The sequence below is a fragment of the Clytia hemisphaerica genome, unplaced genomic scaffold (genome assembly GCF_902728285.1).
Source record: "Clytia hemisphaerica strain Z4C2 unplaced genomic scaffold, Clytia hemisphaerica genome assembly, whole genome shotgun sequence".
NCBI lineage: Eukaryota > Metazoa > Cnidaria > Hydrozoa > Leptothecata > Clytiidae > Clytia > Clytia hemisphaerica.
In genome coordinates, this window is record NW_027104297.1 from 1,914,573 (window position 1) to 1,941,755 (window position 27,183).

Here is a 27,183-nt window from a genome sequence, read left to right on the forward strand (position 1 = left end):
TATTGATCTGTTTCTCTCTGATGACGGTATCAGCTGGAGCGGGGAAACAGATAGTTTTAAGGAAAAGGTCTCTCCTAGAAAATGGGATCTGTTTCCCCATTTTTCAAAAAAAGCTCTCTCCTGGAAAAGGGAAACAGATATTTCGGGGAAATGGGCTCGTTGGCTGCTTCTGAAACTTGTTATGGTGTTATGTGATTCTTGTGTTTTATTTCATATTTGTTCTTTTCTTTAACATAACAGATTCTTTTTAAAAGATTTTCTTTTGTTTTGAAAAGAATTCGAATGTCTCAAATCAAATCAGGTCGTTAATTACTTTACATTCGAAAACATAAAACAAAAGAAAAAAAAGAAAAAAAAGAAAAAGTCTAATCTCTATCAATCAAAACAAAGTCTTTATAAAACGGCGCGAATCTGATTTAACACATTTGTGCAGCAAGAAGCAAAAGTCATCTTTTAAAAGAACAAAAACATTGCGTACGAAAACGAAAGTAGCACAGACAGAAAGAAAGAAAGAAAGAAAGAAAGAAAGAAAGAAAGAAAGAAAGAAAGAAAAGAAAAGAAAGAAAGAAAAAGAACGAAAAGAAAGAAAGAAAAAGAAAACAAAGATAAGAAGAAAGAAAAGAAGAGAAGAAAAGAAGCGACAGAAACAGAAATAACAGACAAAGAGAAAAGAATACGAAAGAAAAAGAAGAAGAAAGAAAAAAAAAGAAAAAGAAAGAAAGAAAGAAAGAAAGAAAGACAAAACGACATACAGACTACCGCTATTAATATATAGATATTCAATTTTGGAAACAGAAATATGAATAAATTTATTATCCATCGGCTAACTAACCGATTATAGGCTAATTTTCTGATAATAAAGTGCCGTGTACAAAAACACATGTTTGTTAAAAAAATTTTTTTTTTCAAAAAGCCCGATTTCCTAACCCTGCGCATGCGCAGTACCAAAATATGGAATATTTCCTAAACCAAAATTGACCCAAAGTCAAAATTTGTCATGAACATTTCTCTGACAATGAGAAACCATGTATTCCTTAAAGAAGACGCGACTATTTATATTTCGTCAGAAATCAAGGTTTTAATCGATTTTCGGCTAAATAGCCTATATAAAATAGTCTAAATAGCCTATGATAGGCTAATTTGAAGGTGTCCTTGACTGCCTGAGTCTTTTATTGATCGTAAATTATCGAACTTTTAGAAGAGTTTCGTGTATGAATCGCATCATCGCATCAGACCTCACTACAGGTATCATAAGGAGCACGAATCCGTTAGTGGATGTCTAAGCAGCCTAATCTGCCTCAAGTCTTATTGTATTGTATCGTAGATTAGATTGAGCTTCGCATATGAAATTCCGCTCAAAAAACCCACGGGAGATGGGTATTGGTAGGCTTCTGCTCATCCTCTCTAGCGAAAAAAGCTTTATAGGAGTTTCGTGTATGAATCGCATTATCGCATCAGACCTCACTACAGGTAGCATAAGGAGCACGATTCAGACTAGGGTAGTGGCGCAAAACCGATGGCAAATTATTGAAAAGTTTGCTCTCTTCTAAGGGTGGCTTTTTGCATATTTTGTCTCTCTGTAACTTAATACTTTGCAAAATTTTCGAGGGTCGGCTTTCGGTGGTTCGCTCTGCACATACTCGACATTCTCCAACCGTCTATTACATACACCATTGGATTCAATACTAGATAACACACGATAAAGACACCATTTCCATTGAATTGACAATTACGACGATTAGGGAGGTCATCGTCATTTTCAGGCTGGTCAAGCCAATACGATACAATACAGGTGCAAATTCTAACCCTTCATTACCATCGTCACATCTTCTGCACCTCCATGTGTTATGATACTTCATCATGATTACACATGCAATCATAAATACAATCGGAATGATGAAGGAGTTTTGTATCGTTCAAATTTCAAAGCTCGCCCCTTCTTTTTATTTTCCAAGGCATGGTGATGTAATCGTAAATAAAGAACAAGAATTCGAATCCGGTAATCAAACTGAAACCAAGACAAAGACCGATCGAACCTCCAATAGAACCTGAAAATAAAGTAAAGATGGACAGGTGATGAAAATAATATAACAGTGTCAAGTTCTGCGAAAGATTACATTTTGGTGAAACACAACCTCATAGCCAGAGCCATATGTACCACTTTTTGATTGATGGACGTCATACGTGAGCACTATCACGATCAGTATCATAAAACGCGAACTAAGGAACTGGGTTCGAGTTTTGGCTAATTTACCCCATTGAAGTAATCGATCAAGTCCCACAGTAAAAGTTCAAAAGATGGACAAGCGGTAAGAGACGTATGACTTTTGTCTCTTATCTGAGCGTGACATCGGAATTAGCGTGTAGCATGTAGATTAAAACATCTTGTCAAAGGATTTTTCCCTTACCGAATAAAGTGGTCCAAGTAACAGCAGGAAGTGCGATTTCTACCAGCGCTGAATAATCGTGAAATGAGACGTGGATACCAACAATGTTTTTCCTGAAAACCATAAAAAATACAGTGTTAAAAGGTATGATTTTGTAAGAAATGTCTAGAATTACACATCACTTTTAGAAACTTAATTCTTGACTTTAATGAACGGAAATCATACTGTAGTTGGGAACAAAAAAAGTCGCACTGGAATTATCATTAGCGATTCAGTTTGCTAAACCTAAAGGTATATAGCTTTAAAAGTTATAATTCGAAATCTTGCAATATTGTGTATCGACGTTAATACAAAGGGCGTAAACAAGAGAATATTTTTCTCGAATTTTGACCCCACTTGTTGAAATTGCTACTTTAGGCGTACAAACTTTCGCGAGCAGAAACTTTCGCGATTTTCGCGAATTTTGGCCCTTTTTGCGAAAGTAGATGTATTAAAAAATTCTAGGAAGGGCCATTCACGAAAGTTTATGCTCGCGAAAAATTCTTTACAAAATAGATAATTTGTAAATCTTCAAACTTTGAATAAAATGTAACTTTTATGGCAGTTTTTAGCCTGCTATAAGACTAATAAGTCAAAGGACAAGACCAATCCAAGAAGTATTTGTCCCTCTAAGCCATTTTTTCATGTGAAAATTCTCAATTCTACGTCTCGATTCGCGAAAGTTTATGCTCGCGAAATATATTTTTCCGTTAAATTCGCGAAAGTAAATGTCGTGAATTTCGCGATTTTTCGTCCTCGCGAAAGTTTCTGCTCGCGAAAGTTTGTACGCCTAAAGTATATGTTTGTACGTTTGTATTGATACGGGAAGATTTTTTATAGGTTTCATGAAAGTTTTTTATAATTTTGCCTCTGGCCGATAACAATTTTTTCAAGCATCAGAGAATGGATGACAAAGAAATCTACCTGATGTATTCTTTCGTTTGTTGAAGTGTGTAGTTCCATTCGGGCATGCGTTCTAAATTGTTGTAAATCCTTCGGTTGCCAAGAGCAACACTCGATTTCATGAGTCTGTACTTGACGTTGGTGCATTCCCGTGGACATCTTTGAAACCAACATTCCTCGCGATTCTCATCCTGGTATTTCGCTACAAAAACAAAAGAAACAGCACCGGTTGCATGAAATTTCATCAACAACAAACAAACCTTATTCATATAACGCTCTCCATCAAACTTATAGGAAAATTTATTGGGAAAAGTAAAGTTAGCCTTTTAAAGGCGTAGAGGTGTTATTGTTGTCTTTTTCGACATTCCCGCACGGGAGTCCAGCATTCCAAAGAAGGAGTGTATGTATCTTGCATGGATGAGCTTGCGAGAGAAATTGTCCTTCTACCGCTTGTTAGAGTAATGTCACCGATAGGCTATGGATCTGTCTAAGCACAGGGCCGACAGTATCTGGTAAGTGCAATAATTTGCCTATCTTAGAATAGACAATAATCCAAGGAAAGGATCAATAAGATCCACGCATCGTTGGGAAAGATCCTTTCTTCTTCCTTTTGAAGGAGCCCTTCAAATAAATATCAAGCGCGCCTTTGAAAAGTCTTGCAATGGGAACATGGTAGGATCATGGATTTGAATAATCGGAAGAGAGAGTTAATTTTTTACTCTTACCTCGCGCCTTCTCGTAGCAATACATCTTTTCAATTGGGCAAATTTCCAAATCTAAGGAGATAAAAAATACAAGTTTCAACCAAAGATACTTTGTTTCAACACATGTCAGAATATCCCGTGATAATTCTGGCTTTCAACATATGTGTACGCAGTAAACTCTCGCTTATTGGAACTTCTGTCATTGGGATTTTAGTATAATTCGAACTTATTCCTAGCCCCCGTCAATTTGTAATTCAAACAGAGAAAAATCCCCGTTCGAGTTCAAATTAGAGAAATTAAACTGTAACATAATTGAAAGGCTGGACAGTCTTATTAAGGTTGAAGCTGTTTAGCCATGGGGTCTGATGAAGCGTTTGAAAAGAAAGATTCCCATAAGATATAATTCCACATAAGAAATCTCACCGACAAGCTCTTCTATGTCAAAGCCGACACATCCACATTCCTGGTAAGCATAAGAGACGATGCAATCAACAAAACAAATCCATTGTGAGTAAGGATAGCTTTTCTTGATGACCTCCAATTCGCGTTCACCGCAATCACTCTCATATGGGTGTGGAAGCAGCTTGAACTGAAAATTAAAAATACTTCAAAAAGTCACAACATAAACCCTAGAAGGCCAAAAATAATTTTTTCATTTTTATAATGATTGACGTTAGCATCGGTGTTTTTCACTAATTGAACCGGAGCCAGTGATAAGAAAATAATTACGTAATTCGAAAACAAGCCTAAATTTTGAAAACGAAATGGCCTATCCGTTAAACACTTTTAGTGAATAACTAGCCATCACCGGCAGAGGAGTAAAAGAGAAGATTTTATAAGAATTTAAAAAGTTAAACCTTCCGGGTGCTCAATTTGAAGAAATGGTATTGACCAGGACTGATGGCTACCATTTCGTTATCACCGAGCACTTGATGAGGATTGCCATACGACTTGATCAAAACCACAACACCTTCAGAGAAAAGATATTGATAATGTAAAGCAGCACCAAAGCTTTTGTCTGGCTATGGTTGGGTATGGAGTGAAGTTCTAAAGGTACTTGAGAAAAATAAATAATCTAATTAGGTCATTAAAATTCTTTCCTTATTTACCTAAGTTCTGTTCCACTTTTTCCTTGGGTATTTAGAGAGGACTTGTCTCGTCTACACAGTGAGAAAAGGTGTGATTAGTGCCTTCTATTATACACAGTACCTCAATGAGAATAATTCTTCAAAAACAAAGTTTTATTAATGGCAGACAACTGATTTAAAAATGGAAACTCTTGATTGGAAATCATTTTAATCGAATATACCGTGTAAATTGTGAAGCGTCCCAAACTCTTCCTCTTCATTCAAGTCAAGAAAAAGTTGAAAACCATCCAAATATGAAAGGGGCGTAGGGCGTTCCGATTTGCCCACCCCTTTGTAAGGGTTGAATTGTATGCATAACGATTCAAGAAACCACGTCCGAACGATAGCAAAATCATCCTTTGTGCATTGGCGGCCGTAGAATTTACAGGGCGGAACTTCCAAAGCTGGCATGATATGATTCTCCTCCACCATATCTTTGAAAGTCAGTTGATAAGATGTTAACAAATCCTTGTATGTTGTGAAATTTCCTTTCCTCAGCTTTTGAAAGATCTGTTCAACTTTCGGGTCTGTAAAATTGACTTTATTGACGGTTAGTTTGTCAATGTTTCGTATAAATTCGTCGTGTGTGAGATTGAAATTTTTGATGGTCTTATTCAATTTGCTGATTGATTTTCCGTTGAGCGGGCAAATGGTAACGGTCGGGAATTTGATATCTTGAGTGACATACTCGGTCTTATAGGTGGTCACGGTTTTATACTCCAAGAAATCTTGAAGAATTTCGAAAAACAAGATAATGGAAAGCAGGAAGATTCCAGTTGTTATGAGTAGCCAAATAAAACGACGGATGTGTTTTTCTTCGAAAATAAAACGAAATCCGTGTAAAGTTACACTACCACAAAATTCCTGGAATAATTTTTTACGCTCTTCCCGAATACGATTTTGTCGATTACTTTCACTTTCGTTTTCGATGTTTTCTTGTAGATTTAACGGTTCCATCATCGTGATTTTTCTGAAGAAATCTTTCCCTTTGAACAAGCTGTAACTTCTTGAAACAAAAATCATAAAATTAAAAATCTTGAAATCTCAAACCTTGCTTTAACAATGTACGTAAAGAGAAGCCATACTAATTTCCATACTGTCAATTGTAAATCATAAATAAAGTTCTCAGTTATAAATTTTTCAAAGCAAATGTTTTAATTCTAATTCACCTTTAACTGCGAGTTTGACCCTACGTAGAAAATGAAGTCTGAAAGAAAAATATCTACACTAAAAAGATTTATGAATGGAAAAGCTCTCATTGCGTGCTTCAAAAAATGAAAAGGAACCTTACAATTTCGTTTATTTCCGTCCATTCATGATGAAAAAACTGAGGAAACAGGCATGAATATTAATTTCATGTATTGTTTCACGCCGGACCCTGTCAAATTCCTTATGAGATGAAGTGACATTTGTTTGCAAGAACCTTGGTATGTTCCGGATTGTTTACGCTTAATCGAAATTACGTAATTTTTACAACGAAAAGTATCAAAGGTCACGTTTCAAAAAGTACCTAGGTCGGTCTACTGACAGTGATTGAGAAAACTCTTTACAGGCTAGGCTTCTGTGTGTATCCAAGCATTGGGAAGGTTCAATTTCAAGTAACTACAGCTTAATTTGTTCAAGTATTATGTACAAGCTATATTGCATATTATGAATCAAAATTCGAAAATTAAAAATATGAAATGAAATATTTATAAAAAGAAACACAAGTATAAATAATAATCTGATGTACGAAATATATTAAAAATCACAAAAAAAGTAAACAAAAATTATCAACAAAAAAGTTTTCTTTCCTCAAACAAGAATGCATCAATAAGAAAATCATAGCGGAACAGAGTGTATTTTCGTCAAGATAATTTTGTATGAGTAGTACAGGTACTTAAAACATAATTACAACACACCCGGAAAATACAATGACTCGAAAACCTCTACCAAGGTTCAATTCGTTGAATAATTCCAGTCATTCAGTCTTCACAAAAATGACCTCACAGATTAGGTGACATAAGTTAATTTTCATAGAATAGCGAAAATAGTATCTTCGGCGAAAACAAGACCAAAACCTTGCACAAAGAAAATGTGACTGATTTCAACTCTGGAATTAGACCCACAAAAACTAATCTCTTCTCCCAAACACACAAATAATAAGTTCTAATAAATTTAAAAATTCTATCATCTTTTTAAAGAACAATATAATTAAAATTACGAATACGAACCAATACTTCGAGATGATACTTATTAGAATGCATTCATGCAGCGGGGGCTTCCGAGGGAACATGACACCGGAATACAGTAGAAAAAATTCTCAAATACAGTACCGGTAACAAGTGCTCCGACGACATTACCGGAAATTCGGCCTTTCAATACTGTCAAATACCGGAAAAACAAGTCAACACAGGAATATCGATCAATACCGGATTATCAGAAGCCCCCCCCCCATATAGTACATTCTAACCAAAGAAAATGCAAAAAATTATCAGAAGTTTGCATTACAAAGAAATTAGCTGAATTTAACACTTGTTCAAAATATGGTTTAAACTAACAACACAAGACAAAACATTTTAATTGTGGAGGTCGAAAATCACGAAGTTAATAGTTTAGTTTTAGAGCTCAAGCTTAAAAAGAGCAAATACGCCCAAACCTGACATCAACCAAGTTCAAACCCATCCGCGATGAGACTTGCCAAAGATTCAGAAATTCCGCCTTTTTGTTCATCGACAGCTGATAGACGTTGTGGGCCGCCAGCGAACCGGTTAAGATTTTGTCGTCGGAAGTTCAGGAGTTCTTCAAAATCATCATTATCATCGGCTGCAGAACATTGATTCGATTTCACTGACAAGAAAAATATTCAACACATGATAATTACCAGAAATGAAAGCCTTATATATACCAGGAACTAGAGTTCACTATGAACGTCTAGATACTTTGCTGGAACTAGAAATTTGTTACCACTGTCATATTTTCAGACGCAAGGCTAAAAAAATTTTTTTCTTTAATACTTGTCTGTTTAATTATAATGAAAAATATTGTTTTTTTAAGCAACTAGGTTGCTAGGGCTTGATGGCTCAAATTTGCCAATTAATATCGCTATATCGTAAAGTATAAGCTTTTTAGATAATCTAACCATGGCAAACGATAGCCCTTGATTTAATGTATAAATATGGTATAATATCAGGGGTGGTCAAAGCAGTTTTTTTTCAGAAAATGAGCTAGAATGCTAAGCAACCCCAAGGCTGACCCGAAAATTGGAGTTGCTTACAAAAAAATGCGTAAAAGAGTATGAAGTATGATTCAAACAGATTCAAAAGCTGAGCAGAATATTTTGAGGTTTTAGATGTTTCGACCTGAGAAGGTTTTTTTATGGTACTTTATCGATAGACAAAAAGAAAGAAGAATGGTACCTTCGGTTTCCGGTGTACTTGCTCCGGATCCTATGGAAGAGGAGGGTGTCAACTTGTCTTGTTTCTTATGATGAGAATGTTGGCTATTATGATGGTGGCTTCTTTGTGGTGGTGTAAGTAGACCTTTACTTCCCAAGAAGGGATTGATCACACGAGCCATCAATCGTTCTAGTTCATCAAAATTCTTCCGCTCGCGTTCCTCTGGGTCTCGTGATGCCTATCGAAAAATTAGACTACTTTACGCCAAAATTTGTAAAAATGGCTACTTAAGCTTCAAATTAGTAAATAATGACTAAAATTTACATTAAAATGTCTTTTTTAAGTAGTAAACTGTTGAAAACTCCATCGAAAATCACTGATTTTTAAATATATTAAATATTTCACTGAAGTTTTAAATATGGAGTAAAACAATGGATAATTTTCGTCTTCGAATCATACCTAAAATCCTTTAAATTGAGAAATAATGATAAAAAATTAACACCGCTTTTAGGTTAAAATTGCAAAATATTGACCCTTTTTACGCCAGCCCTTTTAACGTCGGCCCTTATTACACCACGAGCCCAAAAATAACGCCAATAAGGGCGCCGGTGTAAAAAGGGCCGATAAGGTATAAAGTTTTGACTTGTGAGCAATTGAACGTAATATCGCACCTCGAAAAAGTGATGAAAATTCTCGTCAACGAATTTTTTTCTGATAAACGATAGTATAGTAAATGACCTTGAAAAACAAACCTAATACTTACTTGAAAAAGAACACAAAACATTTGCATGATGGATTTGGGTATATGGTGATCATTGATATTCAGGGCTTCTTCAATCTTCAGTTTCAATAAAACATTATCTCTGAACGCCAAGAGAGTTACTTCACGTACTTTCATAGGAATGGAACAGAATAAGGCTTGAAGTGTTGGTAAAATGTTCTGATAGAAATTGGTCCAGACTTCACCTAATTTGTGAAGCAGCGCATGACCTATAATACAACAGAAAACATACAGGAAGAAGCTTTTTTTTAATTTTTTTTTAATTAAGTTAATGGGGGATATTGAAATTGTGATGACCTTGAGACTAAAAACAAGGTTGGAACAATTTTTCCTGTGAAATTTGGGGACATTCAGGCAAACTCGGGTGTGACGTTGATCATTGTGAATAAACGGAATGGGTGTAAATAGCGAATCCAAAGAAATTACGATTGTACAGAGAGCAAACCTGGTTTTTCTTTGATGTCTTCTCTCAATATGATCATCCCACGTGACAAAATGGCGTCCTCGTAGTTACGGGAGACACTTTCGTTAGCTAAACCTACGTCAGCCGAAGAAGAAATTGAGCGAATGGTTTCAAACATTTTCACAAAATCGTGGTTGGAAAGCTTCTTGCCTGAAGTGAAGCAGAGAAGATGAATAGAATTGAATTTATAATAACATCATGAATTACTGCAGATAATTACTCTTAGGTTCCAAATAAACGCTTGTTAATTTTTCGAAAATTTTCCAACCCCACGGACCTTATTAGAACCCCCCGTTTATTAGTTTTTAAGAATAATTTTCAGCTGTCAAAGAGAAGGCCCCTTATTTTGCTCTAAATAGCCTGATTTAGCCTATAGTTACCTTATTTTTGGGTTTACAAAAATACAATTTCTAACCACCCCGGCAATTAGGCCCCCCCCCCGTTTATCAAAATCTCAAAAATTTTCCAACCCCCCCTTTATTTGGAACCTAAGAGTACAGTGGTAGCACTATAATGGAATTGTATAGCGACCCTCTGAAGATTTTTTCAGATTCACATAAGAATAATACTATCAAGCAGTTATTGGACAAAGTCTAATCCAATATTTTTCATATTGGATGAGACTGCGTCCAAATAAATGGTTTATTATCCGTTCATCGCTAAAATATTTCTCGTTTTCAAACATAATTCAAATTTATTAGCTCGTAAATCTGGTTTTTGGTAGCTTTTTATTCAAAAGTCTTATTTTTATTTTGTGACGTAACGTCAAAAAGAACATGCCCATAATTGTCATTGTGACGCCATGGAAGCTATATATTCAAAAATAATGGAGGGCAGTTCCATGAACCTTGAAAGATGGTGAGTAAGAGCTTCGTATTGTCAACACCAAACATGTTTTGTCGATCACGTTTGTGAAGGAGCGCCGTTTCCATAATATTCACCAAATTCTCCATAGCTTTATGTTTTTGTAGCTAAATGTAACACTAACAGCTTGTTTTCTTTTACGGATGACTCGTTTTTTTAGTTTTATGGATACCTCAATAGCGTGCGTGGTACTAATATCCCTATTTTTTGCACTTGTTTTTTAAGCCTATAAATGGTAGTTGCAAAAAAGAGGGAAAATTATTCGGAAAGTTTCGCACTCGCTTCCCTCGCGTTTCTTTTGACAAACTTTTCCCTGCAATCGCCTCCAATTAAAGAAAGAGCGATATAAGCACCTCAAACCAGGGGATTCCAAAGTTTAAACCCAGTTCCTTCAGTGTTTCGTTTAGTTCAAAAATGAACCCCGTGAAAAGAATTGAAAGACTGCTTAAAAAGTCCTAAATTACTAGGTATCCACGTGAAATTTGCCTCCCTAGTTTAGGTCAAGTCACCAAGTTTTAGTGGAAATCTTGCAATCCTTTCACAGTTTATCGACATTCTTTTGGTACAGTACACCGTTGTGCCACCATTTGTAAACTTCATCAAGTTTTCACGACCCCTAAGCTTCAAAAAATAGCCCCTGCTAATTATCGAATATATCTGTTACAATGATATAGGACTGAGATTAATATATAAACTTTGAATAAAACCACCAGTAAAGTTGAAAAAAGGAAAATGAATATTTGTTTAAGAACTGCCTCTCATTTTTTTGTTAATGAATAATAAATACTGTACTTCACATCTTACAATGAAAACCACTTGCTGGTTCTAATGGGGAATCAAAAAATGTCTTTGTTTGTCAGAGAGGGGAAAGTATACCTTTCTTGTTGAAAAGAGAGGTACAATGTGGTCTAACTGTAGGAGTAGATAAGATTTTACTGAGACACAAAATAAAAAGCAGATAAACAACAAAGCTTTGCAATGTGTTTTTCCCTAATAAGAGTCACCTTTTCGGGCTATTTGTATTTGTACTTGTATTTCGTTACGGCCAGGGAGGGTTGGATCTTCAGAACATCAAAATGACACATTCCTCATTGTGAAAAGAACCTTTCATTCTGGCTCAGTTTTAGTGATAAAATTGACATGTCATAAAATCATCAAAAATAATAATTCTTCTAACTATTACCCGATATCCCCGAAGAAGAAACTTATCTACCCTTACATAAATTATAGTGCCTTTATTATTTCAACACGTTTCCTAAAAAAAAAACCGAATAGAAATCTGCTTACCATTAAAGATATTTGTGCATCCACTGACAACACTTTTCCACTCTTTCGAATTACTGAAATCATCTTTTTTGCCAGTGATCTTCTTCTGTGATTTCACAACAGGATTTATATTCGTCCCTTTCTTCTTTTCTGTGCTCATTGTGGATATGGTTAAATTTTCTTCTTGCTTTTGTTATGTTTTTGTAATTTTTTTGTGCATTTTGGCTGAAAATATAAACGAATGGAATGTAAGATTATCAATTTATACAAAACAAGCGATACTTTTATGGACCTACCTGGTTATCAAACTAATCAGTGAACATTGAAACAATGAAACACATAAGACATAACTGGTCAAAATACAAAAAAATAAAGAAAATGAAAGCATATCTATTGAGAGAAACTATCAACACTATTGAAAAATATTTTTGAAAAAGAAATAAAAAAGCTATTAAGCGCTTTTCTTTATAAAAACCACGTTATCAGAAAATTGCACAGCTTAATAAATAAGGTTTCCAGAAAACTCAAACCGTCGCGCTCTACCGTGACATTTTTCTTTTCTAATAACATTGATCTATGCTCGAATAAATAGTGATTCTTATAGATAAAGATTCATTATTCAGCCAAAAAAATAATAAGTTTTTACAGAAAACTCAAACCATCGCGCTCTAAGGTGACATTTTCTTTGTTTAGAAAAAATAATAATAAAATAATAATTTGGCTAAGAACATTGATCTATGCTTATAGTTAGTGATTCTTATAGATAAAGATTCGTTTTTCAGCCAAAAAAATAATAAGTGTTTCTAGAAAACTCAAATCATTACCCTCCACCGTGACATTTCATCTTAAAAAAAAACTAATAAAAATAATAATAATAATATGGCTAAGAACATTGATGTATTCTTATTAAACGTGGTTCTTATAGATAAAAATGCGATTTTTGAGCCAAAAAATTTTTTTTGCAAAAATCTGCTTTTAACTATGACTGTACCCTACTTTCATACTAAAAATCAGAAAAAAATAATGATTCAATTTTTCACAAAGTCCAAAAAACCCGTTTTTAAGCCGTTTTTTGGCCCAAATTTGCCCAAAAAATTTTTTTTTCGAAAATCGGCCTCCGTCACATTCGAGGGTTTATGGTCATGCACCTTTGTGCCAAAAATCAGAAAAAACTAATGAGTCAATCTCGAGAAAAGCTGGTAACTAACTAACTAACGAACGAACATGGGTTAATTTATAGGACCTCCACCCCACCGGGGTAGGTCCAAAAAGCCAACATGAGGAATGCAGGTGTCCGCAATATTGTCAACAATTTTCATAAGAGTTATCAGACATTGATGTAGCTGTTGAAACCAAAAAAATAAACATTGTGAGCCTATAAACATATCTTTTAAAATTTCTTTGAGTAGATAAAAATTGTCATTAAATAATTTAAAAATTCAATAAATTCAAAAAGATTCTAGCCCTTTAAAATATTTGTGGAAAGTACTTGTGTTATATCTTTTTTTAAGGACTTTGGAACGTTTTAAAAAGAATGGTTTGAATGTAAGTAACATGCGTTACTTAACAAAAGGAAACAAGCTAAATTTGAGTATTCAATCTTTGCTGTCTTTAATTCACGGAGATACTTCCGAAAAGGGAGCACAACTGAAAGCCTAAAGTAAAAATTTTAGAAAAATCTGAATCAATATGATGAGAAATTGTATTATTTTGAAATCTTTTCGAATCTTTCCTTAGTCTTGTTCAATATATCTTGTTTTCTTGACGGCTTGCTATCAATCGGTGCAGTAGAACCGAACCCCAACCCTTTGTTTTTTCCATGCACTTGCACGCCAATTGGCTCTGCAATACCTTGTTGTGATTTGCCAAGCCCTTCGCCAGATTTCCATCCCATTTTAGCCAGCATCTTATGTCCGATATTCTCATCAGATATTTCTTTATGTACAGATGCTTTTTCGACTGGTCTCAAAATATTCTCATAAGGATCACTCCCGACTTCCTTACGACGTCTTGCTGCACGATCGGGAACAGATTCGATCAATTTTTTAGGTATGTAGCCTTTGGATAAACCATATTTTTTCATCATACTTTTGACTTCATGTTTTCTCTGTTTATTCAAATCTTCCCTAGTCGCCTTCTCTTTTTCTGCTTCTAGAATGGCTTGTATATTACCAGGCTCGCAATCAAAACACGTCTCGTTTCCAGTATGGACGTGAAAAGAAATTGTAGTTTCGCCAATTCGAATAAAATCACGATGTGTGACTTCTATAGGTTCAGATTCACATCTAGCATCCGCTATTCGTTCATCATTGATATAAGTGCCATTTTGAGTTTTCAAATCTTGTATAAAAAACGTTTTGCTTTCATTTTCATATAGGATCTTAGCATGAGAGCGACTGGCGAGCTCATCATCAGCTAAACAAATAGTATTTGAGGGGTCTTTCCCAATGCTTCCTCCCTGACAAGTCACTATGTATAAAGAACCAACATCAACTGATTCGGATTTGACGATCATAGCCCTGATGCACGGGTCAATAACTGGAGTAGGACCTGCAGGTGACACAGGTTCAGAACGAATTTCACCATCTGATAGTTGGCCATCTTTCTGATCATTCGAGTCAGATTCATCTGTCTTTTCCTCAGCAACTTTAATTTGGGAGTGAAATATATACGTTTCTTTTTCTTGATCGTAGTAATAGTATACACCATTCTTGTGGTCATAGTACAGCTGACTGTTTGGATCATAATACATTCCACTTTCCCAGTTGTAATACATTCCAGAACTTTCATCGTAAGCAAATCCAGATTTGGACATTGCTTCTTCTGCAGCATTTCTGAGCTCTTCTTCAATATTCAAAGTACCTCCTTCTTCTGTTGTATCATCTTCCTCTTTCAGATTTGGTGGCTCTACAACTTTTTCTCTCTCGGTATTTAGTTTCTCCACCTTTCCATTTTCAGAAACGGTAGAGTTGTCAGTTTCTTTTTTCTCCTCCTTAACAATTTTCTCAATATCCGTTCGCTTTTGTTTACAAATATTACTAGATTCTTTATTAGAAGATTTACCATTGGGCTTTTGAACAATGTCAGTTTTTGGGATTTGATGAGTTTTTGTCAATTTTCGGCGAGTTGAAAGCTTCTTGGCGGAAGTAGAATCTCCATAAACAACAGCTTCTTTCATTTTAGTAACACTTTCAGAGGGAGCATCTTTAGGCTTAAATTCATCATTATCATGCTTCAGTGTTTTAATTTCCACATTCAATTCATTTAATCTCTGTGACATTTGATTGTTGAATTCAGTCATTTGTTGCATTTGTGCGTAGACTGTCGATTGCCATTGCTTTGACTCCTCAAGAGATTTGTATAAAACATGGACAGTTTGTTTAAGTTCATCTATCTCATTTTCATTTTTCTTGCTGTTTTCCCCAGCCCTCTTCAATTCAAGCCTCATTCTTTTGATCAAATCTTTCTCTTCTAATTCCTCAGACTCTGGAAGATAAATTTTGAAAAAAATATTGATTAATTTCAAACTTTAATGAAACTTGTATATGGTGTATAATCTAAAAGAAGTTGGAAGTTAAAATCTTTAAGACGATAGTAGACTCTGATGGAAAATAAAAAAGACATTTCACAAAAGAATAACACTTCATTGCAGTAGAACAGTGGAGAGTGCAGACTCCCTTAAAAAGTTTTAGTCTCTCATTGTATGAACGCGTGGGTTAGCTTCTAGCCATTTAGAAGCTGTGCAAGCTCAAAAGATACAAAGTACTGTACGCGGTTGATGTAATTTGTAAATACCATTAATTTCAGGGATATCTCCATTTTCTTCATACTTGACATCGTATAATACCTTCTCAGGACTACCACTATAAAAACAAGGAAAATGTACCATTCAAACAAATCAAATCAAATAGAATAATATGAGGCTGCTTGTGAGTAACCCCAACAACACAAATGCTCAATCCTGTAAGCTACAACTTATTCGGTAAACATCTAATATATTGGGTATTGTGGCGTCTTTATAGAGGATACTGAAAGTATGCTAAGGCGTTAACAGCCATTGTCTGGGTGAAGTCAGAAGTCATGTAGTGTTTTTTTTTTTTCATACAGAGGGGTGTGACACCCCATGCTTATTTCATTTCCCTTATATCAACCTCCCCTCTGTAATTTTATCCCTTCTTTTTTAAATAGCATTCTTATTAAAATAATACACTGTGACGTGATCTACGGATCTCTAAACTTTTCAATATATCTTCAGAACTAACAAACTTTTTGAACTTCTGGAGAAAAAAAATTTAGACTCCTATTAATAGTTTTACATGTCCTGTGGAAAAATCGTAACCATTATTAGTGAATACTTGTTCTTCTAATTAAAATTGAAGACTAAAATTTGAAAAGAACAAGTGATACTTTTATGGACCTACCTGGTTATGCATTTAACACATTTATAATTGATATCTACATGACGTGACCATTAAACAATCATTCAGAACACAAATAGTGACAATCTATTTAAATTACTTAGTTGTTTGTTTCTTATAAAAAAAAAAGTTTAGAAACCAAAATTTCATGCTCTTGAAATATTCTTTCATGCTTATTAATAGTGATTCTTATAGATAAAGATGCGTTTTTTGAGCCGAAAAATTCTTTCTTTACAAAAATCTGCTTGAGCCATCTTTTACCTACTTTCATGCCAAAAATCAGAAAAAAACAATGATCCAATATTTCACGAAGTCCAAAAACCCGTTTTTTAGCCGTTTTTTTTGGCCCAAATTTGCCCAATAACATTTTTATTTGAAAGTCTGACTCTGTCACATTCGAAGGTTTATAGTTATGCATCTTTGTGCAAAATATCATAAAGAATGAAAAAGCCAATCTCGAGAAAAGCTAATACCTAAGTAATTGATAATGTGCTTATAAAAAATATCGAATTTGGCCAGTTTTTCTATAAGAACACGCCAAGCAACTAAAATTTCCTGTCTTAAACACACATATTCTTCAAAAGTAAGCCTTCATGAGCAAAAAAAATCTATCCCATAAAAAAATTGAGTAATTTGACTAAGAACATTGATGTATGCTTATTAATAGTAATTCTTATAGATAAACATGCGTTTTTTGCGCCAACAAAATTTTTTTTTGCAAAATTCTGCTTGAGCCATCTTTTACCTATGATGGTACCCTACTTTCATGCAAAAAATCGAAAAAAATTAATGATCCAATTTTTCACAAAGTCCAAAAAACCCGTTTTTTAGCCGTTTTTTGGCCCAAATTTGCCCAAAATTTGTTTTTCTCGAAAATCAGGCTCCGTCACATTTTGGCCACCACCATTTTGCACCAAAAATCAAAAGATTCCTATGATTCAATCCTGAGAAAAGTTGGTAACAGACAAAAGAACGGACGGACGAACGAACGAACAAACACAGGTTAATTTATAGGACCTCCACCGGGGTAGGTCCAAAAATGAACGCTGAGCACAAAAAATGCTTTTTACAACGAATAGTGGAAATCATGGTTTCATCCCCACATCAAACCCATTCAGAATTTTGCCAAATTTATGATGGGCAGATATTTTTTCATTTCTCAAATGTTGGAGGGACTAAGACTGATGGGGGAGGAGATTTATGATGTACCCCCAGTACATCTACTAAGTTGTTACTTTCTGGATCAAGGCTAAAGTTTTATCTTTACTTATCATGAGTAAATAAAATAAGTCTTCTTCTCAAATTCAACTATAATATAACAAGACATTAATGTAGTTTAGGGTATAGAAAAACTTTCGTACATTTTCTTCTCTTGCCTTGGAGGTTATGAATTTTGGTGAAAACTTTTGCCCTTTGGAAATTCCGTGTCGTTTGCTCCACCCCTGTTACACACAAATTATGGGAATGGCCCATTACTATTTGCAGAGGGTTTATACTACTTTTATCCAGACCCAATCAATCGAACTTGTCAAACCAATCGAACAATTGAATTAATCTAACCTAATCGAACAATTTTTGAAGAAAAAAGAGTTCAATTAGTTCAGTCAGTAGAAAGTTAGACAGGAGATACGTCTTGTATCTTTATAATCTGATATATAAAGGACGGGTATGGCCTGTGAGGCCTCAAAAAATTTTCAGTGGGAAATTTGAATTTAGCGCTGTCCTCACTTACTAAAATAAAAACCAAATTTCGGAACTTACGTTTTCTTTAGAAAGTGTGACCAGTGAAAGAATAACAGAATTTGATAATCTTAACCATGCTATATATTTCCCAATCAGTATATAATTAAGAAATCATATCATGGATCTCCAGGCTGGTAAAAAGTTCGATTATGATTAAAGTTCGATGCCAATAAAGACTTTATCGTGGCACATGATCGCCATTTCGACAGTTCCCGGACAGGCTTGTATTAATTAAAGCTCTAAAACAGCATCTAATAACATGAAAACCAAAATATGATCCTAAAAATCTACATCTGCAAATCAAGCAAAATATTAGAAGTTCAACTATTACAGTGGGATTTAAGCTTCCTGGAATGCACCACCGTACTATGTCCAGTGGGACAGTGCTGCAAATAGGGTAACTTGAAAATGGGCCATTCCATAAAATTTTTGTTACTCCCGTCGGATGACGTAGATTTTAAAAATTTTTCTAGCCTCGGAAATGATTTTTTTTTACAGTGGTGGTCGGAAATTCTGATGAAAATCCGTGTACTTTCGCAAAATGTGTCGGAAATTCCACTCTTTTTAGCCATTTTTAATTCAATTGCCTTAGAGATTCATACATTTTCTTCTCTTGCCTTGGAAAATTTGAATTTTGGTGAAACTTTTGCCCTTGGAAATCCTGTGTCGTCCTCCCCCTGTTACAGACCAGACGGTCATAATCTATAAAATCGATCATCGATTAAAATCAATTGCTCGTCAAGGTAAAAAAAATTGTGAATATCAATTAGTATCGATGATGAGCCATCAATTAATATCGATTAATATCGATTACTTTTCAGTATCGATTAATATCACTTACTCATCGATTATATATCGATAGATAGGCTATCGATTATTATCGATGAACTGTTGATCAATATTGATTACCTTATATTATCGATTCCATCGATTCCTTCAATTAATAGACCTTTTTTCAAAGAGGCCACCCTGTTGAATAATTATGTAGTCCAGCAGAAAAACAATGATAAAACCATGCATAATTATTACAATATGCATGATACAGTAATTATGCATGGCTCTATCATTGTTTTTATAGCTGGACTACATAATTATTCAACAGGACGTCCTCTTTGAAAAAAGGTATATAATCGATGATATCGATCGATGATATTGATTAAAAATTGATACAAAACATCATTCGTTTAATACCATGAGATTGGGTAACTTGCATCAGTGGAGGCAAACATGCATAGCTCTCAAATGAATAACCTGTCTGGTCATTAAAATACAAAGTTAAATCAAAACAAAAATGGTAGAGTATTATCTGGAATATGCGAGTGGAGCTGTGTAGTTCATTTGTTTTGAAATTTTGCTGCTTTGATTGATCAATCATTACATTTGATGGCTATGCGACTTTCACGTCTCAAAATAAAAATCGATATTTATGGTGAAATTTCTTAGCGTCACAGACTCTAACCTCCCCACCCCTTCGCGTCAATTTGACCTTAGTTGTGGGCCAGTCTGGAAATAGACCTTTTTACAAAGAGGACGTCCTGTTGAATAATTATATGTAGTCCAGCCATAAAAGCAATGATAGAGCCATGAATAATTACTGTATCATGCATATTGTAATAATTATGTGTGGTTTTATCATTGTTTTTCTGCTGGAGTACATAATTATTCAACAGGGTGGCCTCTTTGAAAAAAGGTCTATTGCAGCTTGTGCGCAGGATATATCTCCGGCGTAGATTTGAGGTTTGAGATTTGCTGCCTTTAACTTTTCCCAGTTAAGTTGGCGCAGCTCCGGCGTAACATTTCCCTCCTTTCCAGACTGGGTTGTGGGAAGAATTGATATGTGAGTGACCCCTCTTTAATATTTATATATTTTTCGTCTGCCAACATCCCCGGAAACTGAAAAAAGATCAAGCAACCAAAAATCACTCACCTTTCATTACTTGATGTTTTTCTCCTTCTGGCCTTGAGAAAAACCCTGTCTTTTGCATCAGTCATATCTATAATCTTCTTCTTCTTCCGTTTTTGAGACTTTTTGAGTTTTATTATTTGAAGAAATTCCAAAAAAAACTAAAGAAAAAATTAAACCGAGCAGCCATATTACTTTTACCTGATACTAGAGCAACTGTTTTAAATCGTGCGAAGCGTTCTAAGTATACTAAATTGTCTCCGCGATCTTAAACAGAGCTTGTCGTTTACTTTAAAATATGTACAACTTCAGGTACTCAAATCTTTTTTGCCGAGACCGAACTTGAAAAATAAACAATTTTCCAAGAATTTTTCCTGCCAGTTAGAATTACAGTCGGGCTCAACAAAATGCGAGCGAACTCAGTAATTTTAGTAAGTGTATTCAGGCTGAACCCGAATGACTGTACAGTGATATTCAGTCAGGTTTGTAACTTGATTTATTTTACACTTTTAATACTTTTTAATTACTTTTACTATACTAATGAATCTCCAATGTTAACAGCTCAAGTAACTGCAGTGTTGTGTGATTGTTAGATGCACTGGAGAAAGGGACACACAACAACAACAAACAAACAGACAGACAGGAAATCATGTTTGGGCCAAAAATGGCAAAACATGATGGGCAAACTTCTGTTCTGATGTTTGGGTCACTAAAATTTGTATTTTAGCTCTCAAAACCTGGTGTCAAACACTTAGAACCCAGACCGCTAACTACACCAAGTTTATCAATCATACTTTCTGTCCTTTTTAACTTTTTCTTTTTCATTCAAAATGACTGGACGCCGATGATTGGAGAATTAGAGAACGCCCGCTGCCTAACCACCTATCGCCCGATGGGAAATAACAAGTGTGTAACTTGCAGCGCGCGAGTGAGGTTAAACGCTCCATCTTTTTGCCACTAATTTCTTTTTCTTCGTTCCAGTATCCAGACCCGTGTGTGTTGTTCCACTACAAATTTTTTCATATTTTGCTTTAAAAGCCTACTCTGTGCGAAAGAGAAACCGTAGGTTTTTTAATACGCTGTTCATTAACTCAAATCAAATGACTTTGGAGGTTTGGTGAAATGGAAGCCAAATTGCCGTCCCATGTTTTGTCAGATAGTCCCAAGCCAAGTTAGAGCAGTTGGCGGTAATTTTTTTGCTACTATAGGGTACGATGTCATGTTGTTGGATATAATTAAAAACTCAAGCACAACAATCACATCATATATCACGATAACTCCACGTTTCAATGGATGCAAGGGAAACAACAACAATAACTAAAGTTTCTCGCTCTCCCATCCATCAAGTGATAACTTGTTGAACATAGGTCCTTTGGCTAGAGGTGATGTCATGTTGGACACATATTTTTGAAATTATAATGTTTTTGCATAGAACATAGTGGGCAGAGGGGTATCAAGCCCCCCCCCTTAAAAATGGCACCCCCCCCTCTTTTAGCTCAACCCCCCTCTTAAAAATAAAAATTCCTCAACCCCCCTCTTTTTATTCAACCCCCTTCTTTTTCCCAGGTTTAAGTTCAACCCCCCTCTTTTTTTCGACCTTTTGCGGTCGCAGCTGTCTTGCAAAGGTTGAAAAAGCAACATACTCCATCAAGAGTTGTAGAAACAGAGTTTTTGCTTCATTCAAATGAATGGAAATATAATAATTGTTGAGAAATCTAAAAATGAATGGAAAACACACTTTGCCAAATCTTCCAAACCCCCCCCCCCCCCCTTAAAAATTAACCCCCCTCTTTTTGTCCAAGCCACCCCTTTTATTTGAAATTTTCAAAAGCCCCCCCCTTCTTTCAAATTCAGTAAAATTCTCAAACCCCCCCCCTTTTTAAAGGGGGGGGTGCCCACTAGAATGCACCCCCCTGAGTGAGCTTAGGGGGGGCGAAACCATTTTTGCTTGATTGGGGGCTGTATTTTTCAAAAAATACTGGGGGCTAGCTTGCTAGGGGGGGCTGAGTGTTGTGTAATAGAACTGGGGGCAGAGCTGATAGGTTGAAGATATTTTAAATTATGTTAAAAATCTATGCTGTGGGGAAGGTCTTATCCCTCTTGAAAAAAATTTGCATGCAAAATTTATTTGAAATTTTGCTTTGTGAAGGTGGGGGCTATGTTTCTAGAATTTAGCCGGGGGCTATTTTCCTTAGCCCCCCCCCTGAAAAATGCTGGGGGCTGGACCCCTTTGCACACTATGAGTTTGTTGAACAACCATTAAAAGAGTGCTCAATACTCTTTGTAGAGCTAATTCATAAAGTTTTTTTAAAATTATTTAGGTACCATCCATGGTCTATTCATATCATAGTGTGCAAGGGGGTTGCAGGTCCCACCTGAAAATTCAGGTCCCACCTTATCCTAAAGTTCCCACCTTCAGCCCAGACTCCCAGATCCCAGCTAAAAACAAAAAAATATATACTAATTCGAGGAACAAAACAAAATTTCTTTACCGTAATATGAAGATGCAATATATTACATATGTTTAACGTTCCATTTGCCTATGACCTACATTAGGGGTAGAAACCAATCAAGTAGTCAGACGGCTTAGAAGTAAGTGTGAGTCGTTAGATATAAGTTTGGCATGAAATTATGGCTAATCCTCGAATAAGAAGTTTTGGGGAAAATTTGTCCCGATAACTACAATATTAGTATAAATAAGTGAGGATCGCCTACAACCATAACTGCAGGGAGGGAGGGAGGTAAAATATTTCATCCTGTCAGCTTTCAGTTAGAGCGTCGCCTTTAACAGGGAGATGTGATGGCCATTTTGAACATGATGTCACATGGCTATTAGCAAAGTAGACTCAGTAGACTCAGTTGCCATTCGAATACTGTATATAGCGCTTATCAAATAAAAGTTAAGCCGCAATTTAACCTGTGTGTTAAATCCAAAATATATTATGTCTATTATATACATTTATGAAGTATATAAAAAAATATATCATAAAATCATAAAAACTGAAAATAAGAAATTTTACTTTAACTTTTTCCAAAACACCCAAAGTCCCACCTAAAGAAATTAACTCCCACCTTAACTTGTTTCTCCCACCTAAAACCTGGAAAACCCCAAATCCCACCTGAAAATTTTCGACCCAAATCAGCAAAACCCCCCCCACTATTCTGGGGGGGGTGCACACTATGCATATGGTCTATTCATACATCACTGTTGAAAGTCTAAACAACTATTTTCTGAAATGTTATTTTAGGGACCTTTCAAAAAGTATGTATGTTCAAATACAAGCAAAATTCCACCCTTCTTCCTTGTGCGTTTGTGTACGCTTTTGCAACTACCTCCTCCTTCGTGTATGTACGCTTTTCCAAGGACCCCCCCCCTTCAAGGAAAATTTTTTGAAATGATAGCAAATTTTATTAGCAGCTCAACAAAAACCATAAAAAACAGGGAAGAAAATCATAAGGTAGCCTAGATTCACCAGAAAAAGTTTCAGCCCATTGAAAACTGTGAATTTATATATAGTTTTTTGAGAGCTTATTAGGTGGTTTGAGTATATAGTTTTTTTACCTAAATTTTTTTAATCCCTTTAAAAAGTGAACACTTAGGTCCCAAAATTCATAGCGTCAGCCCCCCTGCTGGACCTATGTAATTGGGGGGAGCTAAAATCTCATCACTTAACGTGGGGGCTAAAATAATTCAGCTTGCTTCAATTACTCAAGTTGAAGCTCGTGAATCTTAAAAATTTTTGTCTGCGGCGCAATATTTTTATAGAAAGTGTGCAAAATATTTTATCTTAAACTTAGAACTGAACGCAATTTACATTGGAAAACCCTTTTTTACTGGATCAATTTTTTGAAAGTGTCTAGGGTCAAAAGTCCTGGGGGCTAACAAAAAATTCATAATTCTTTTGGGGGGGGACTTAAAACTCAGGGGGATCTAATTTTTGCCTAAGACCTAAACCCAGGCTGCCGCTATGAAAATTAGGGTTGCTCTGAAAGTTATCTCTGGCCTTCTTCCTAATTTCAATTCATAATATTAGGGGCAGGAAGGAAAGAATTTGCATTGCACATTATAAGTATTATCACTGATCAAGTCAAAAGTGGACTAAGTGAACAAAATTTTCTGATGAATACTACTAGTACTAGAATTTTTTTTCTCTCTCCCTTTATGATTGATTTTCACAGAAAGTGGTCCCGACAGTGTGTTTCAAACAAACTGACCTAGTATACTTTAAGTGTTCAAAGTTGGGTTAACAGAAACTTTCACAATTCTCACAATTCTCTTAGGCCCTTTTCGTGAAATCAAATAAGCTTGAAATTTATGCTTGTGTCAAGTACCTTAAAGAACCTGATAATGTTTCAAAACCACAATGAATTTGAACCTATTTAAAGTACTGTTTTAGCCCTATGCCCTAGGACCTTTGAATTTAAATGACAAAATTTTTTTATCATGCTCAAGGATCACAATTCTCTAACTCTAAAATTTGTACGCCTAAAGTAGGTGTGATTCTGTTCACTGTTTGACATTGTTGTTATGGATTATTTAGATAAAATCTGTCTAGTAGGAATGGAAGATGAGCTGGGTGTTGTAGACACTGTGGACAACTCAAGAGCAAGGGCCAACAGTGACAGGCAAGAGATATTTTTTATACACGTCAATTTTAACCTTAAAAACTTTAAAGTTCGAAACTATGTTGTTTGAGTGAATTTATTCGGGTCGAATATATCAGTAATACCTGGTAATACTGATACTGTCTTTTTGACGTTTTTTAACTGTTTTTTATAATGACTTTTGACTTTATACCTCCATATCTCGATAACTACTTTTCCAAAATTAAAAATGATACATCAAAATTTAAGTTTGCCTTTGCTCTTTACCATGAAAAAAGAATTTAGTTAAAATTCAACTTTTTCGGACACAGTTACCCTACAAACTCTTACACTTTTTCGTGGTTCACCCGGTAAATGAAAATTTTGATGATTTTAATTTTCAGGAGGACATGTTGGGTTTGCTTTGGAACAGATGAGGATGACCCAGGAGCGAAATGGATCAATCCATGCAGGTGTCGAGGTACCACCAAGTGGGTACATGATACTTGCTTACAAAGGTGGTTTGATGAAAAACAACATGGAAATCCAGCAACTCAAGTCTTTTGTCCACAATGTAATACGGCATACACCATTTCCTACCCTCCACTCAGTCCACTTCTGGTATTGATTGACTATGGAGAGAAAGCAGCCAACCGAGTGGCACCTGTAGCAGCGGCTGGAGCAGTAGTTGGTTCACTTTATTGGTCTGCTGTGACTTTTGGTGCTGTTACAGTAATGCAAATACTTGGACATAAGGAAGGACTGCAAGTTATGGAGGGTGCAGATCCTCTATTCTTGCTTGTTGCTTTACCTACTATACCCCTGGGGTTGATATTAGGGAAAATGATACGCTGGGAGGATAAAGTTTTACACCTGTGGAGAGAATATTCTCCCAAATGGGAATTCCTGAATAAAATATTTGGTGGAGGAGAAGAGAATAATGGGGCAATACGACGACAGCCCCTTGAGAATGATAATCAAATAGATTTTGTGAACTCGACACGTGTTTTGTGTGGTGCTTTGATGTTACCGACTTTTGCCACAGCTGTTGGTAACTACCTTTTCAAAAGAGTTCAATCACCATTGAAACGAACTTTCATGGTAAGTTTTAGGGCGATCATTTCTGTTTCTTAAAACTTTGTGCTTTAATTGATTTGTTGCTTACAGGTGGAAAGTTCTAGGTAAACTATAATTGTGTTCGTCTGTCAGCCAAAAATTTGTTAGATTTGGACAGTAATGTAAATATCAGAGGGGGATGCTCAAAGTGCAAATTGAGGTTTAGAAGATTGAATTAAATAAGATTTGTTTCTGGGATGTTCGGGTTATTAATTTCCATGCAATACTTTAGGCGTACAAACTTTTGCGAGCAGAAACTTCCGCGATTTTCGCGAATTCTGGCCCTTTTCGCGAATATAAATGTCTTTAAAAATTCTAGGAAGGGCCATTCGCGAAAGTTTATGTTCGCGAAAAATTCTTGACAAAATAGACAATCTGTAAAACTTCAAACTTTGAATAAAATGTAACTTTTATGGCAATTTTTAGCCTGCTAAAAGACTAATAAGTCAAAGGACGAAGGTTTCAAGTCAATCCAAGGCAAGAAGCATTTGTCTCTCTAAGCCATTTTTTCATGAAAATTCTCAATTTTACGTACCTTGATTCGCGAAAGTTTATGCTCGCGAAAAAGATTTTTTCGTCAATTTCGCGAAAGTAAATGTCGTCAATTTCGCGATTTTTCGTCCTCGCGAAAGTTTCTGCTCGCGAAAGTTTGGACGTCTAAAGTAGTTACTTATTTGTGTTGATTTGATATATTTGCTTTATTTGCGTTAAAGGGTGGAGTGTCGTTTATCTTTGTGAAAGGAATGATCAAGATCTACTACAGGCAACATCAATACGTTCGTTTGGCCAAGCGCAAAATCGAGGATTTCCAAGGGTCGACCAGCGTCTAAAACTTGTAAGCAACAGTACACAGATAGTTATAAGAAGCATTGTATTGAGAACTGGTAGGTGATTTTCATGAGCCTGGATTTTGTGAGATTTGTATACAAAGACTACAAACATCATATATCCAATTCGAAAAAAGAAATAAAAAAACTTACTGTCATAAGATATTTGATTGGTCATAATTATCTTTGAAAAGGTTTATTTGTAAATAGAGTACTAGAATTTGAGCCAGTAAGGTCCCATCTCCAAAAAATGTTTATATGATTATTTGTTTTTTTGCTGAATTTTGCAATACACAAACCTAGTGAACCTCTACAAATAGACAAGAGACCTGAGAAATTCTTTCACCCTCAGATTTCGGAACGCTTTTCGAAATTTCACATATCCTCAAAGACAAAACCATATCAAATTTGCCGAAAATATTTACAAAAAGATACACTTTTAGATTTTTTATAAAATGAAAACAACCGAAAGTATTTTACTATCTAAAAGAAAAGTTTTGTAGATAATCTAATTTTTGGGAGCGATAGCCCCTGATACGGGGGGGGGGGGGTACTAGGCGGTGGAGATTGTCTTGTACTTGTGGACCAGACCTCCGAAACCTACCTTTTGGAGAAACCAAATATCATAGTGAAAAAGTGTCCCTTAGAGAGACTTTTTGAAAAAAATTTGTCCTACTCTCA

General features: G+C 35.4%; 4 protein-coding genes across 4 annotated transcripts; 1 reads left to right on the plus strand and 3 right to left on the minus strand.

Annotated features, from left to right (window-relative positions):
- Nucleotides 1-1,923: 1,923 nt before the first annotated feature.
- Nucleotides 1,924-6,254, minus strand: LOC136817259 (acid-sensing ion channel 2-like). Its single transcript, XM_067073592.1, has 7 exons — nt 5,343-6,254; nt 4,891-5,003; nt 4,457-4,622; nt 4,055-4,105; nt 3,351-3,531; nt 2,409-2,500; nt 1,924-2,048 (listed from the first exon to the last, which is right to left on the minus strand). The coding sequence occupies exons 1-7, from the start codon at nt 6,181-6,183 to the stop codon at nt 1,924-1,926; spliced, it is 1,569 nt and encodes a 522-aa protein (XP_066929693.1). The 5' UTR covers nt 6,184-6,254.
- A 519-nt stretch (nt 6,255-6,773) lies between these two features.
- Nucleotides 6,774-12,132, minus strand: LOC136817372 (proline-rich protein 5-like). Its single transcript, XM_067073713.1, has 5 exons — nt 11,933-12,132; nt 9,764-9,931; nt 9,301-9,527; nt 8,559-8,775; nt 6,774-7,989 (listed from the first exon to the last, which is right to left on the minus strand). Exons 1-5 carry the CDS (start codon nt 12,069-12,071, stop codon nt 7,805-7,807), a joined length of 936 nt encoding a protein of 311 aa, XP_066929814.1. The 5' UTR covers nt 12,072-12,132; the 3' UTR covers nt 6,774-7,804.
- A 1,484-nt stretch (nt 12,133-13,616) lies between these two features.
- On the minus strand, nt 13,617-20,130 carry LOC136817373 (angiogenic factor with G patch and FHA domains 1-like). Its single transcript, XM_067073714.1, has 3 exons — nt 20,000-20,130; nt 15,707-15,774; nt 13,617-15,397 (listed from the first exon to the last, which is right to left on the minus strand). The coding sequence occupies exons 1-3, from the start codon at nt 20,062-20,064 to the stop codon at nt 13,617-13,619; spliced, it is 1,914 nt and encodes a 637-aa protein (XP_066929815.1). The 5' UTR covers nt 20,065-20,130.
- A 4,325-nt stretch (nt 20,131-24,455) lies between these two features.
- On the plus strand, nt 24,456-26,813 carry LOC136817374 (E3 ubiquitin-protein ligase MARCHF5-like). Its single transcript, XM_067073715.1, has 3 exons — nt 24,456-24,601; nt 24,964-25,660; nt 26,389-26,813. Exons 1-3 carry the CDS (start codon nt 24,504-24,506, stop codon nt 26,503-26,505), a joined length of 912 nt encoding a protein of 303 aa, XP_066929816.1. The 5' UTR covers nt 24,456-24,503; the 3' UTR covers nt 26,506-26,813.
- The last annotated feature ends 370 nt before the right edge of the window (nt 26,814-27,183 follow it).

Excerpts from the sequence above, each read along its gene's own strand:
- LOC136817259 (XM_067073592.1), bottom strand. The coding sequence starts at position 6,183 with ATGATTTTTGTTTCAAGAAGTTACAGCTTGTTCAAAGGGAAAGATTTC. Across the intron at positions 4,623-4,890 it reads TCAAATTGAGCACCCGGAAG|TTCAAGCTGCTTCCACACCC; the intron begins GTTTAACTTTTT and ends TTTAATTTTCAG. Across the intron at positions 4,106-4,456 it reads TGACATAGAAGAGCTTGTCG|ATTTGGAAATTTGCCCAATT; the intron begins GTGAGATTTCTT and ends TTATCTCCTTAG.
- LOC136817372 (XM_067073713.1), bottom strand. The coding sequence starts at position 12,071 with ATGAGCACAGAAAAGAAGAAAGGGACGAATATAAATCCTGTTGTGAAA. Across the intron at positions 9,932-11,932 it reads ATGCACAAATATCTTTAATG|GCAAGAAGCTTTCCAACCAC; the intron begins GTAAGCAGATTT and ends GCTTCACTTCAG. Across the intron at positions 9,528-9,763 it reads AGACATCAAAGAAAAACCAG|GTCATGCGCTGCTTCACAAA; the intron begins GTTTGCTCTCTG and ends GTTGTATTATAG.
- LOC136817373 (XM_067073714.1), bottom strand. The coding sequence starts at position 20,064 with ATGACTGATGCAAAAGACAGGGTTTTTCTCAAGGCCAGAAGGAGAAAA. Across the intron at positions 15,775-19,999 it reads AAAACATCAAGTAATGAAAG|TGGTAGTCCTGAGAAGGTAT; the intron begins GTGAGTGATTTT and ends TTGTTTTTATAG. Across the intron at positions 15,398-15,706 it reads AGATATCCCTGAAATTAATG|AGTCTGAGGAATTAGAAGAG; the intron begins GTATTTACAAAT and ends TTTATCTTCCAG.
- LOC136817374 (XM_067073715.1), top strand. The coding sequence starts at position 24,504 with ATGGATTATTTAGATAAAATCTGTCTAGTAGGAATGGAAGATGAGCTG. Across the intron at positions 24,602-24,963 it reads GCAAGGGCCAACAGTGACAG|GAGGACATGTTGGGTTTGCT; the intron begins GCAAGAGATATT and ends TTTAATTTTCAG. Across the intron at positions 25,661-26,388 it reads CATTGAAACGAACTTTCATG|GGTGGAGTGTCGTTTATCTT; the intron begins GTAAGTTTTAGG and ends TTTGCGTTAAAG.